At 43.1% G+C, this 14526-nt stretch overlaps 1 protein-coding gene across 2 annotated transcripts; it reads left to right on the forward strand.

The window, feature by feature from the left end:
• Window positions 1–6657: 6657 nt before the first annotated feature.
• Window positions 6658–9709, forward strand: LOC147888769 (glucose-6-phosphate/phosphate translocator 1, chloroplastic-like). 2 transcript variants are annotated; one of them, XM_087392298.1, is made up of 6 exons: window positions 6658–6917; window positions 7330–7943; window positions 8147–8372; window positions 8484–8709; window positions 8833–9046; window positions 9142–9709. In XM_087392298.1, the coding sequence occupies exons 2-6, from the start codon at window positions 7335–7337 to the stop codon at window positions 9151–9153; spliced, it is 1287 nt and encodes a 428-aa protein (XP_087248424.1). In that variant the 5' UTR covers window positions 6658–6917; window positions 7330–7334; the 3' UTR covers window positions 9154–9709. The 2 variants fall into 2 exon arrangements, with proteins under 2 accessions (XP_087248424.1, XP_087248425.1); XM_087392299.1 differs by having other exon boundaries at window positions 7335–7943.
• The last annotated feature ends 4817 nt before the right edge of the window (window positions 9710–14526 follow it).

The following is a 14526-nucleotide window of genomic DNA, read 5'->3' on the forward strand; positions in this document are numbered from 1 at the left end:
TCAAATATGGGATGACAGGCTGTAAGCCTATTTCAGTTCCTTTGGAGCAGAATGTGAAGCTGAGCGCAGATGCAGGTGAGCTTCTGGAGGACCCTACTATGTACAGACGCATAGTAGGAAGTTTGATTTACATGACTATTACCAGGCCAGATTTGAGCTATGCTGTTGGGTTGGTAAGTCAGTTTATGCAGGCTCCAAGGAAACCGCATTTGGATGCGGCTAGACGCATACTCAGGTATGTGAAGTCCACATTGCAGTATGGACTATTTTATGAGGCTGGGGTTCAGATACAGTTGCATGGATACACTGATGCTGATTGGGCTAGTAGCATTTCAGATAGATGATCCACCAGTGGATATGTGTTCTCTTTTGGGAGTGCTGCAGTCACTTGGAGCAGCAAGAAACAGCCTACAGTTGCCTTGTCAAGCACAGAGGCTGAGTACAGGGGTGCAGCAATGGCTGCATGTGAGGTAGCTTGGTTGCATAAGCTACTCTATGATATGCATCAGTCTACAGATGGGCCAGTTGTCATTTATTGTGACAACATGAGCAGTATACACTTGGCAAAGAACCCAGTCTTTCATGCTAGAACAAAGCACATTGAGGTGCATTATCACTATGTGCGGGAGAAAGTGTTACTAGGTCTTATTGATCTAGTTTATGTCAGCACAGAGGATCAGGTAGCTGACATCTTCACAAAAGCATATCCTCGCATATCACATCCTTGGACAACTTACCATATCCTCGCATATCAAGTACAACTTACCATATCCTCGCATATCACATCCTTGGACATAGTTTCCATCAGCAATTCAGATAAAAAAATAAGTCTTCAGGACATTCTAGCATGGGCTCAATCATGCTTGGACCCAGCTATCATCACGCGAATATTTATGCATCAGTGCTATCGTGCCCCAGTGTAGTGGACATCATCAAGTTTAGCCACAGTGCAACCTAGGGAACTTTATTGTTTCAACATGCACTTATGGTTGTCGTCTACAGTCCATATTTGATGCAAATTGTGGCTGGATCTAGGACTTCAGATCAGTAGTCCCTACATCAGCATTTGGCATCGCATATGCCTCAGGGACATCTTATGCATTTTCAGTGATGTTTTAGGCTTCTAGGAATTTTCACTGTCAGCTCGACCTTGAGCCTATGATAGATGCTACATCCGATGCCGACGAATGTTTAGCCATGCACATATTAAACAACCTTCAGCTCATGATAGTCGAGCATACAGGGTTGGTAGGTGACCATGCCTCATCAGTTTTACGGGCCTCTTCATTAGGAGAGTAATATATTATACATGCACCTTTGGCCCCCGCTTTTATGCAGCCCCCGGATCACTCTGTGCACATCAACTATGCGGTCTTCTTCAACTCCACATCATTCAACAGATATCATAGTTCTACTGCAATACATCTCTGTCATTGTTGCCAGTTCTTTTGGGTTGGTGACACTCTTGTATGTCACAGCCTCTCGAATTCTTTCTTCATAGCTACATCGAATAGCTTCACATCCCAAATGCCTCTTCTATAGAGCATTTGCACTGTCCATGGCAACACATGACATGTTCATCTTTGACATGTTCGGCATGCAACCATACACCCTGTTTTTTCACGCAGTCTTTGATCCAGGTGGACTTTACTTTCTGCATATTTCCTTCCTCTTCCCTTTGGCCTATCTACTAGGTTTTGTTCCCAAAGGTGAAGGATGACCCACAATTTAAGAGGGGAAAATGCATATTTATGTACAGAATCATTAGTTGTACTCATTCTACATGCTTCCACTACATAGTCACTATGCTCACACATGCACATATTACTCTGATTTTTTCATGTTTTCTTTTACAGCTTTGGATGCTATCATATGCACCAAAGAAAATCCAAAAAGAACGTGTACATGCACCCTCTACTTACCTAGAGGGGGTGTTGAGGATGGTGTAAATTGCACCATACCTATAGGGCATTAGGGGCAAGCCCTAACCCTAACCCTAAGGGGTTCTCGTGTATATATACATGTTTATGTTCAATACAACATAGTGTACATGTAGCTATATCATGTGCTCTCTCTCTCTCTCTCTATCTCTGCGGTGTATAGGCCATCCTTCCCCACCAAGTTTTAAAACCCGCGTGGGTCTTGGTGGTTAAGGCTCTGGTTTCTGTCGTTGGGTGTTGTGTGTTCGATCCTCAGGGATCGACGTCGGATGAGCCAAAATGGCTCCTTGGGATTGTTCCTACGACGTTAAAAGACTATCTATCTCTGCGGTGTATAGGCCATCCTTCCCCACCAAGTTTTAAAACCCGCATGGGTCTTGGTGGTTAAGGCTCTGGTTTCTGTCGTTGGGTGTTGTGTGTTCGATCCTCAGGGATCGACGTCGGATGAGCCAAAATGGCTCCTTGGGATTGTTCCTACGACGTTAAAAGACTATCTATCTCTGCGGTGTATAGGCCATCCTTCCCCACCAAGTTTTAAAACCCGCGTGGGTCTTGGTGGTTAAGGCTCTGGTTTCTGTCGTTGGGTGTTGTGTGTTCGATCCTCAGGGATCGACGTCGGATGAGCCAAAATGGCTCCTTGGGATTGTTCCTACGACGTTAAAAGACTATCTATCTCTGCGGTGTATAGGCCATCCTTCCCCACCAAGTTTTAAAACCCGCGTGGGTCTTGGTGGTTAAGGCTCTGGTTTCTGTCGTTGGGTGTTGTGTGTTCGATCCTCAGGGATCGACGTCGGATGAGCCAAAATGGCTCCTTGGGATTGTTCCTACGACGTTAAAAGACTATCTATCTCTGCGGTGTATAGGCCATCCTTCCCCACCAAGTTTTAAAACCCGCGTGGGTCTTGGTGGTTAAGGCTCTGGTTTCTGTCGTTGGGTGTTGTGTGTTCGATCCTCAGGGATCGACGTCGGATGAGCCAAAATGGCTCCTTGGGATTGTTCCTACGACGTTAAAAGACTATCTATCTCTGCGGTGTATAGGCCATCCTTCCCCACCAAGTTTTAAAACCCGCGTGGGTCTTGGTGGTTAAGGCTCTGGTTTCTGTCGTTGGGTGTTGTGTGTTCGATCCTCAGGGATCGACGTCGGATGAGCCAAAATGGCTCCTTGGGATTGTTCGACGTTAAAAGACTATCTATCTCTGCGGTGTATAGGCCATCCTTCCCCACCAAGTTTTAAAACCCGCGTGGGTCTTGGTGGTTAAGGCTCTGGTTTCTGTCGTTGGGTGTTGTGTGTTCGATCCTCAGGGATCGACGTCGGATGAGCCAAAATGGCTCCTTGGGATTGTTCCTACGACGTTAAAAGACTATCTATCTCTGCGGTGTATAGGCCATCCTTCCCCACCAAGTTTTAAAACCCGCGTGGGTCTTGGTGGTTAAGGCTCTGGTTTCTGTCGTTGGGTGTTGTGTGTTCGATCCTCAGGGATCGACGTCGGATGAGCCAAAATGGCTCCTTGGGATTGTTCCTACGACGTTAAAAGACTATCTATCTATCTATCTATCTCTCTCTCTCTCTCTCTCTCTCTCTCTCTCCCCACTTCACCATGATTGAGTCTAGAGTCTTAGCTTACTTAAGTCACGAGTCTATCGTAGAATAGGTTTTTCACTTACCCTTCCATTGGTTTTGTAATTGAGTCCAACTGGAGCATTGTTTCTCAAAGTGAGGGTAGTGTCCCCAGCCGAGGCGCGTGTCTATGTATCCAGTTGTGTGTCACTGCAACAATAGTAGTTTGTAACATGTCGAGGCCTTTTGATAATATAAGGATTGGGTTTGCTTTCTTGGTTATTAGGTGAGTACCTTGTGATGACTTGTATTATGTCTATGCATGCTCATCTGCCCATCTGCATATGTTTTCATGCACACTATACAAACCCCTCATGTTAGTTCTCAACATTTAACTTTTTCACCCAAGCACTGAGTCGGTCCCGTGCACCAAGCAACACAAGGAGTGCAAGAGAGGTCAGCTTCTAACCACTACTACCCTGTGCATCTGAGCACTGGGTTAGCTGGTCAATCAACAAGTGAGAGGAATAGATAGTCAATCCCATACATTTATCGGATCTAAACAAACATAGATACATTTCAAAGGATATATGTACATTACAATTATCGGATCTAAATAAACATAGATACTTTTCATATATACACTTGCATAATGTGCAATTTTTACAATGCATGTCGGTTGAGATTGAGAAAGAACATGGAATAAGGGACGAACAGGGGAGCATAGCCTACTCTATAACTAGCCCTTAACTATATGGGAATGTTTGAGGCATCTTATTTTGTTTCTTTTTAAAAAGATAGATGAAATGGAGAGTCTAGAGAGTTTCTTTTTTGAAAGATAACAAATGAAATAGAAAATTTAGGGAGGAAGCATGTTGGGCATCCATACTTTGGTGGAGGTATGTTTGTGAGAGATATGGGAACCCTATGGGAACTTACAAAGGAGGTATGTTTGGGAAACGATACTTTGGTTGTAGATGAAGTATATAAATAATTTTTTCAAGCTTTTGAAAGGTATGAAGAGGTCAAACAAGTCTGCATATAGGTGCTATTGGCAATTTTGTCAGGCACACTACCTTGCATTAACTGCATTTCTTTGGAGATCTTTAATTGATTATTTTAGATGTTCACAATATCAGTGACGTTGATGCTTAAGGGACTCAATGCTACAATTTAATAAATATGAATTATTAATGCAATAAACCTATAAGTCTAAAAGATGAATAGCATATCCTATTAAAAAAAAGGATCAAGTGATGTCCCATCAACTTAGACCTTGCCCTTGAAATAATAAACTACTTGCAACTAGCTTTGGTACAAAATAAGAATATTCGAAGCATGAACATTGATGTTGCTCAACAATCAAAATAGAGTAGAACAATATTTATAACATTGAAAGCCAACTACTTCAAGACATAAGAAGGCTTATGCATACACTAATTAGTTCACCTCTTGTGTTCTTTTGTTTTACTCTTAACTTCTTCTATGTTGTTGTGTGCCCGAGGCCTCAACCCACAACTAGGCCACCTTTTGTAAGGTCCTTTTTTGCTTGGGGCCTGACCACCCAATGTTAATATATTTAACTTTTCTTGCCCAAAAAAAAAGCTTCTTGTACTTTCTCTTCATTAAAACTCTCAATTAATCTTTTTCCTTCCTTTTTTTTGTAAATTTTATGAGCATCAGATAGCAAGGATTCTCTTAACTCATTTATAGAATAGGTGTCACATAAATTACACTCCATCATCTTCACCATTATTGTAACAACTAACATTTTGTGGCAACGTAAATGATCTTGTATAAGGATATTAGATGCACTTTTCAAAATGAAAAGGTTTGTAATTAGGAAGATTAAGGGCTTAGGGATGTATAAATAAGCTTTTAATATAAATGGGCATATTGGCACATAATAGCAACTTCTTGTAGAGAAGGTGGATATTAAACCATAAATTAAACACATCAACATTGTATATAGGGCTTGAAAACTTAGATTTATATATGATATTAATTTCTACTTGGAAATATGTAACATTTACTTTGATTCATATGGCAAGATAGTCACGTTGAATTGAGGGGATTGAGCTTAATGAAGAAAAAATCAAAGGCTACAAAAGAAGAGAGTCCCCCTTAGCTTGTAAGCAAAATGGAGATTAAATTAGAGGTAGGGTTTTAGTGAAGGAATCTAATGTTATGGGACGCGGCAAAAAATAAATAGCAAACAAGTGCACATGCTTAGTACATAGAGCACCTCCTAGTCTTTTTGAGAGCTTATGGCTTTACATATTCTTTCACCTAATCAAGCTTATGTATAAAAATAATAATTACAAATAAAAATTCACAGTAGGAGAATTGAACTCTCCACTATAGCACTAGGCAATCCTAAAAGGCAAGAAAAAAAAAAGTAAATCACACACTTGTGTGAGCACTAGCTAAGGCATGATTGGTGATTAACAGTGGGATGTGATTTTGAGCAAGAACACAATGTTAAGGGGTGATGGTCACAATGTATGTTAGGGATGTTGATAGCCTACAAGAGCCTATCGGAGAGATTGGGCACCCAATACTCACCTAGATGTTTGGTTGCACTCTTTGTGACACAGGAAGACCCTCTTAACTAAAGGATGACCTCATATACCCACTCACCCACCCATTTGAGCCTATTGAGGGGCACCCTGCCCTGGCTCTACCTTGCAAGCGGGATTGAACACACGCTGCTATCCATGTAGGCATCTTTGGGCTGCCACTACTTTTGCAGTTGTTGTACTATAAAGCAATGGAAGAGAATGAAGAGAGGTAAAGGTAAAGGGGAAGGTTGAGGCTAGGAGGAGGCCGTTTCCTCGGTTGAACGCAGGGAAAAGCGGCTTTGAAAGTGGCTGGTGGAGTTGCTACGTTTAGCGAAGGGATTGCTACTTTTACCAGATCAAGAGGCATTGCCCCTTTTTTTAAGCTTTAGGAAAGCGATGAGGAACTTTGAAATGAAATGAGATGGGAAGAAAGGTTAGGGTGGAGAGGGGTGGTGAAAATGGAGGATTAGGGGATGGAAAGGTGGGATTAGGGTGGGGATTAAGGGATGTGTGTGTGTTTTTTTTTTTTTCCTGGTAGGCTCTCTTTTCAAAAAACAAAGAGCTGGCGACTTTTTGTATTGTTCTTCTCTTTCGCGTCTTCTTCTTTTCTTTTCTGCTGCTCTTCTTCTTCTTCTTCTTCTTCTTCTTCTGCTGTTGAAGTCTCAACCAACTCACCAAACCAAAAGCTCCACGGATTCCTTGCTTCTCCTCCTTCATCGCCTCCCCCCCCCCCTCCTCCCCCTTTTCCTTCCCTCTCCGCTTCCTTCGCTCTTTGGAGCCGCCCCTCCTCGTTTTTGTTCCTGTGCCCCTTTTTGGTCGCACCCTCGCCGAGGAATCCTCGCTGCAGCCGCACAACAGGCAGGCCAAATAGCTCTGATTTTTTGCGTTTCTGCGTTTTTTTATTTTTTTTGGGGGTTTGTTTTGGCTGGTCATGCAACAGTTGCATCTTTTTGGCGAAGAAATTTGGGTAGAGCGATCTGTTGCATATACTCTTGCGATTTCTGGCAGTGCGTGAGAGAGAGAGAGAGAGAGAGAGAGAGAGAGAGGGGGGGGGGGGGGGGGGGGCGATCTCTTGCGATTCCCGGGGCTTGAGAGTTGAGACAGAAAGAACCAAAGATTTGAAGTTGAGAGAGAGAGAGAGAGAGAGAGAGAGAGAGAAGCAGTGCGATCTGATGGTGCCTATGCGCTTGCGATTAGAGTCGAGAGAGAAAGAAAGGCAGATTTGAAGTTATGGCAAATTCATGATCCGTTTGTATTCCCGATTCGACAGAGAAGATGGCAAGCAGCTTGATTATGGCGGATACAGCAAGTCTGGCGGCCCTCAAAGCAAGCCCTCTTCCTCACAGGAGCGCCAACGCCGCATCTTCGACCCCGAATCCCGGCCTGATTTGCAGGCCTGCGCGTAGCACGTCGAAAATGGCATTTTCTGCGAGCTTTTACGGCCAATTTCCGTCGAGTGTGTCCCGAACCAGCTTCTTCTCGGGGAAGAAGGTTGGAGGCGTCCTTTCGGTGTGCAAAGGACTTGGCTTCTTGCCGTTTGGGTGTGATCAGAGAAGAGCTTTGAAGGTGGTGGCAAAAGCCTACGAAGCAGGCAAATCGGACATCCTTCCTGGCGATGGTGCGGAGGATTCTGTTGCCTCCAAAGAGGATGTGGCTCAACAGGCGGGACGAAGGCTCAAAATCGGAGTCTACTTCGCTACCTGGTGGTTATTGAACGTTGTTTTCAACATCTACAACAAGAAGGTGCTCAATGCTTTCCCGTATCCTTGGCTCACCTCCACTCTCTCACTCGCTGCGGGCTCGCTCATCATGATATCGTCTTGGCTCACGCGCATCGTGGAGACTCCGGATGTCGACTTTGATTTCTGGAAATCTCTAGCACCGGTGAGTTTGCGGAATTTGATTTCCTCTCCGATTGCGACGAATTAATCTCATCGATCCTTGGAAATGCATGGTTGTTGCGGTCGAATGTAATGAAATCCTCGGCGGTGCAGGATTCTTGCGATAGCTCGAATTGATCTGATGGAATGTGAAAATTGCTTGATTCTGCCGATCTGAATTCCCAATCTGTTCTGATTTTTCCTTAGGTTGCTTTGGCTCACACGATCGGCCATGTTGCTGCCACCGTGAGCATGTCCAAGGTCGCAGTCTCCTTCACGCACATCATTAAGAGTGCCGAGCCCGCTTTCAGTGTATTAGTTTCGCATGTCCTTCTCGGGGAGCACTTCCCTTTGCCGGTTTATCTCTCTCTGATCCCCATCATCGGAGGCTGTGGTCTTGCTGCCTTAACGGAGCTCAACTTCAACATGATCGGTACTCCAAAATTCATCTCCTCGTTCTTCACTCCTTCGATAAACAGTCTAATTTAGGCATCTAAATTCCTCCGACGATATTGACTGTGGCCGATTCTTATGACTCATGCAGGATTTATGGGTGCCATGATCTCAAACATTGCATTTGTCTTCCGGAATATTTTCTCCAAGAAGGGAATGACAAAAGGCAAATCTGTGGGCGGAATGAATTACTACGCATGCCTCTCTCTCCTGTCGCTAGCGATTTTGACTCCATTTGCCTTTGCCGTGGAGGGTCCGAAGCTTTGGGTGGAAGGATGGCACTCTGCTATTCAGACGATAGGCCCCCATTTCGTTTGGTGAGCTTCTCAACATGTCTAATTCTCTTCTATTTCCTAGATCAGCTTGCTTGAGTCTATCTACATCTGTTACAAAATATGTGCTTCCTGTCTGTGCCAACGAAAAAACTTTTGTATTTTCAGGTGGGTGGCTGCACAGAGTGTCTTCTATCACCTCTATAACCAAGTGTCTTACATGTCCCTGGACGAGATCTCACCCCTGACTTTCAGCATTGGTAATACAATGAAGCGGGTGTCCGTTATTGTGTCCTCTATCATCATTTTCCACACTGCAGTTCGGCCTATCAACGCAGTTGGTGCTGCAGTTGCAATTTTGGGAACATTCCTTTACTCGCAGGTGAAATAGCTGTCGATCAATTGACATTCTCTGCTTATTCTTTGGCTTTCATCTATATCTTTCTCATTTTAATGCCTCTTTTTCTATATTTGCAGGCAAAGCAATGAAGATTCATCTATATAAATATACGTTTATTTCTGCTGAGTGTTCTACCTGAACCTTGCGGATCTCCTGTTACCCCCTCTTTATCATGCCATTAAAGCTGCATCGGATCTCCAAGGAAGAATATGAGCCTCTATATTCCATTTCCGATCGCTGATAAGCCCCCAGAGGAAACGAGTAATCAAAACTCGTGAAGATTTTAGTATATTTCGCATTAGTGCTACACATCAGAGCGGCTCTGGAATTTTGAATAAGAGGCTTAAGGCTCTTCTTGTATAATACATATTGTTCCCAAGGCATGGATTATTATGACTGAAGCGGGGAAAGGGTGAAGGATTTTAATCTGAGCTTCCAATCGGCTTCATATGTGGAGTCCAAGGAGTGAAATAAAAATTTATAGCAGACCAGCGGATAATCAGGAAAGTGAGTACTTGTTAGAAAGGATGATACTGACGTGTGATTTGGCATAGGACTCTCCAGGAAGCCTATTATTTGCTTAACATCTCTTTGAAATTGAAATGGGCTCCTGGTGGTCTGAATTTGATTGTGGATTCTTCTGTGAGAATTGCTCAGGATTGCTTTTGAAGTTTGTAAGGGTGTTTTGAAGTGTTACCAATTGTGGAAATAAATGATTTAACTAGTGAAAACGGTGCTTTCGTTTGAGCAGCAAGAAGGCACTGTTTTTACTTGAACTATGTGAGTGTTCAGAGGGACGTTTCACTTGAGCTGTAATAGTGTGTTGACAAGGGTTTGTGGACGTCCTTCAGCGGCGGCCAGGGATGGGAGGGTGGCGAAAGTTGAGATATATAGTTGAGGTTCGATCGAAGTCCCTCTTTTTTTTGGGGGAGGGAGATGTGATGCGGCGGGCGATGATACTAAGCACCGGCGTCACCACCTTGCAGATGCTCTGTGTGTGTGTGTGTGTGCCCCCCATTTGTTGTTGGACAATCGTTGCGTGTGGCAGCAGCGATGGGGATTGCGGAGATGGGGGGATGGGATGAGAGGTGCGACGTGTGCGTGTGAGAGATGAAAGAGTTGCAGAGAAGGCCATCTGCATCGCCAGAGGCAACAAGCTGTTGCTTTTCTGCGGGCTTGCGTGGTACATTTTGTGGAAGGAGGTGGAAGGAGGGAGGGAAATACAAAGCACCTCGCGTCATCACCACAGTCCAGATGCTCTCTCTCTCTCTCTCTCTCCCCCCCTCTCCCTGATGTGCTTGTTTGCTCACCATCGTGCATCCTCGTGTGTGCCGTATCCTTTCCTCCTCCTCTTTGTCCTCTTCACATTGTTTGCCCCTTCGCCTTCCCGAATCGCGATCCTTCCCATCCTCTCTCTCTCTCTCTCTCTCTCTCTCTCTCCGATTCTTTGGACCTTTGTCGCTTCCCCCTTTTTTTTGGTACCAGCCCGCAATTCCATCTCTCATCTCTCCCCCCGCACGTCTTCTCTTTTGCCCCTTCCCGCCCCCCGCTCCCTGCTCACCTCGGATAATTCGCAAGTCCTGCGGCCTGCCTCCCCTCCCCTCTGTTGAAATCCTGGCCGATGCTGACATGTTGTCCCCTCATGGAAAACCAGCGGCTCCGACTCTCCGAATTTGCCAGCCATTTAATGACCCTCTCTCTCTCTCTCTCTCTCTCTCTCTCTCTCTGTCTCTGTCTCGATTCTCTCTCTGCCTGCCACGATAAGATTCTGGGCTCGGGCAGTCTGCAAAATCCTCCCAACAGATACTTCTCAGATCGCAGGTTTCGCCTGACTGTGGGCGATACCCGTGACCATACCACACACGTCCCCCACTCCCCTTTCTCCGGGCGATTCAGCTGCTTATGCAACGGCCCGTGGGCGTTGACAAGATGGGGCCAGTTGGAATTTCTCTCTGCGTGGAAACAACAAAAAACTCAGATGCCCGCGCGTCTCTCTCTCTCTCTCTCTCTCTCTCCTTCCATACGCAATCATCGGCGTCACATTTCTCATTCTTCGTTGCGAATGACCGGCTGTCTTATTACGTTCCTTGCTCTTGGCGACGCGACCACCGCGTCCGTCGATTTGCCTTGTACTGTTGTCTGCATTGCAGACACTCATGTCGGTTCTTGGATTTTGCTGTTTGCGCACACGTCTCCTTCCTACAAAATCTTATTATTGGCAGTTTATGCAAAGGAAAGAAGGTGAGTTAAAGGAAACAAGGTACTCAAATCTTTTAAAGTCCACTTTTTCCAGTCGCACTACTTTGCATATAGCCTCCTTTCTTTCTCCTTCAAGTTCACAATTGCATTTTAGCTTTTAAATCCGAGCGCAACTCATGGAATTGAATGACATTTGGGAGCTTAGACGTTACTTAGGATGTTGTAGCCACACCCTAAATGGTTATGTTGAAACGTTACTAACATCAATCCAAACTTTTAGGTTGTGCATGATAAAAAAGCAAGACCTTATTGAAAACTAAAGACTTAGGACTTTTGATTGGGAATATGCCCATCCTTATGAGCTTTTGCATCATGAAGCTCTCCTTCATTGTTCAATAGTTTGAGAGTCTCTCTGAGACCTTGTGATTTTAGCAATTCACACTGTAATGAATTCTACCAAATCCCTTCTGTCTGACCATGTGCCTTTTCAGGCATTGGGCATGTGCAAGTGCCCACCCCACCTTGCAACTTTGAGACCTTGTGATTTTAGCAATTCATACTATAATGAATTCTACCAAATCCCTTCTATTTGACCATGTGCCTTTTCATGCATTGGGCATGTGCAAGTGCCCACCCCACCTTGCAACTTCCTTTCATCATCTCTCATACCTTCAATGGTTACATGGATGATGGAATGGAATACAAAGAGAGGGAGAGAGAGAGACTTGCTCTTAACATTGCACTTCATAGGTCCCAATTTCTACAAATGACCCAAAGAACACACCCAAATTGAATTGTGAATATATTGCGGAAACAAAATAATGAACAAAAGCATAGATAGTCACTATAGGTTCCAATGAAGTGAAAGAACCATCACGGAGAGGTTTGAGAAAAGATCTATGAGTTGATTAATGAGGAGTTGTGGTTTCTGATAAGGATTAACTATCTCCCCATTCTTCTCCATTGTCACATGCCTCAACTTCTTTGCTACAGCCAGAATAATAAAATGATCTAAAGTGAAAGTAGCAGACGGAGGGAAATTGATATGACTTATGCTTTTCTTGCCATCGACAAACCGATAGCCAGTTGAAATGTTCTCTATAGCAAAGTTGAATCTATGTCCTTTCATCTGCGTCACATTAGGTTTCATCCTGCATCATGTAATAAAAATAACTTTAAAATTTGTCAACAAAATAAAACAATAATAGTAACAACTAACCAAAAAACATGGTGGTGTTATGTAGGGAGCCCTCACCAGTAAAGATGCTCACGTCCAACACATTTTTCATTGATGACACTCATCGCTGCCTCAAACTATAGGTCTGAATGAAAAATTACAACACGCCAAAGTGTTGCCGTTGTTATCATCGAATTGCTCAAGAAGACTTATTAGCTCCTTCGCCTTGTAAGGAACTTCATCGAATGTAGATCCTAGAACATTAAAACCATATGGTACATCTACAATGACCAATGTGTACTCATTCTTTGGAACTATCTTTGACAATTCATTGCAATCACCATTGACCACACGGTAAAAGATCAGTGTATGGTTGTCTCCCCAATCGAGCTCTAACATATCATCACTAAGAGTGATAGTTTGTTGTTGTGTTCGATGGTCTTTTTCTCTAATAGCCTGATCAATGACTTGCTTGAAACTAGTAGGCATCATGGTACTCTCAGATCCCTTCTTGCCTCGTTTCTTAAAAAATATTGTCAAAATAATAGTTTAATGTTTTATGCATCAAGAAATATTAAGCTCCAAAAACAATTATCATTATTATATGCATACCAAATTTGACATACCATTCTTTTAAAGACATTGAAATATGGAGCAAGGCTCTTCATTTTACTACTCTCACGGTATTCTTCCCGAACAGCTTCCCAATCCAGCATGTTCAATTGTCGGATCATTGATTCTTGCATTCGCATATATATTTTATGCCTACATTAAAATACATGTAGAATTTATTCTACTTTCACTTTAAAAATTAAATGTCTTGAGAGATTGCCAGATACAACTCTACCAAGCACGGACTTAATAAGAGTCTCATCCTTTATTCCTTGCATACTCTTCCATGCTGTGGGTCGAATCTCCTCGGGTAAAGCCTTCGTCGCCTGGTTGTCCTTCTTGCTTCCTTTAGGCAATAATTTCTTTTTCCCTTTGATTTAAAAAAATTCCCACTTTGTGAAAATTGCATTTATCATATCCCATACCTCACCACTCCACAAAGCAATCTAGAACATCACATCCCATGCTCCTGAGGCTGTCACTGGGCCTTGATGGATCTTTAATGGTTGCAAAAATCCCAGTCTCATTCAACATAGCCAACTGAAACTTAGGAGTGATTAAAGTACAATCTTAATTAAGTTTTATAACAAACTCATTATGATAAAACTGAACCCTTTCAATCCATGACATGGATTTTCGATAGTAATTGTCATTATTGTGATCGAAGGCCAACAAGTTTGCCTCCTTAGTAGTCAAGTCGGCATATACAGTGCAATTACATGTCTTGTAAAATTGATTGCGAGGAAACTCAACATTAAGTTGCCGCTTTGCTTCTACTGAATGGGAGAATCCAAGGACATAATAGTAATAATCATTGGCTTTTTGGCGATCAAAAGAATCCTTGTTGGGACAATCGGTCGGATCCGCCAATACAATGAAATTGACAACTTGTGCATGATGATTCTCCTTCATCCTTGATTTCAAATTCTCAATGTGAAAAGGATGAATTGCACGTACCTCTAAATGTGAAGGCCAGTGCTAGGATCCATAAGAGGCCTGAGAACATGATCAATGTGCAAGAAAAATGTTTGGCGATCTACAAGGTTATCTCATTGCACCTTTGCATGAACTTTGTTTTGATATGTATTTGAAGTACCATCTCCTATTTCTACTCTAGGTAATTGTAGGTCACTACCCTTTTTTATTTCAGTGACATCCCTTGTCAGTTTTGGATTTGAATATTTGCCAATTCTCTTCAATTCCTTGGTATCTTTCTTTGTCAACTTTATCTTTTTGCTTTTGGATGGAGCATCCTCATTGGAGGGCTTTCCAAAGTTACGGATCTCTCCAAAAGTTTGTTTGTTCGACATAGCTACAAAACAAAAGAAGAAATTTGAAATATTTCAAATATAATAGAACAAAATTTCATAAAGAAAGAAGGAGAGACAAATCAAAGCTCACATCAAATTTAAACAAAGGCTTTAAATTTGAGAGAAGCTAACATTGAATTCACACAAAGGATTTGATAGAAAAC

The sequence above is a fragment of the Dipteris shenzhenensis genome, chromosome 21 (assembly GCF_047967505.1).
Source record: "Dipteris shenzhenensis isolate YYH24624 ecotype China chromosome 21, Dip_SZ_1.0, whole genome shotgun sequence".
In the NCBI taxonomy this organism is placed as follows: Eukaryota; Viridiplantae; Streptophyta; class Polypodiopsida; order Gleicheniales; family Dipteridaceae; genus Dipteris; species Dipteris shenzhenensis.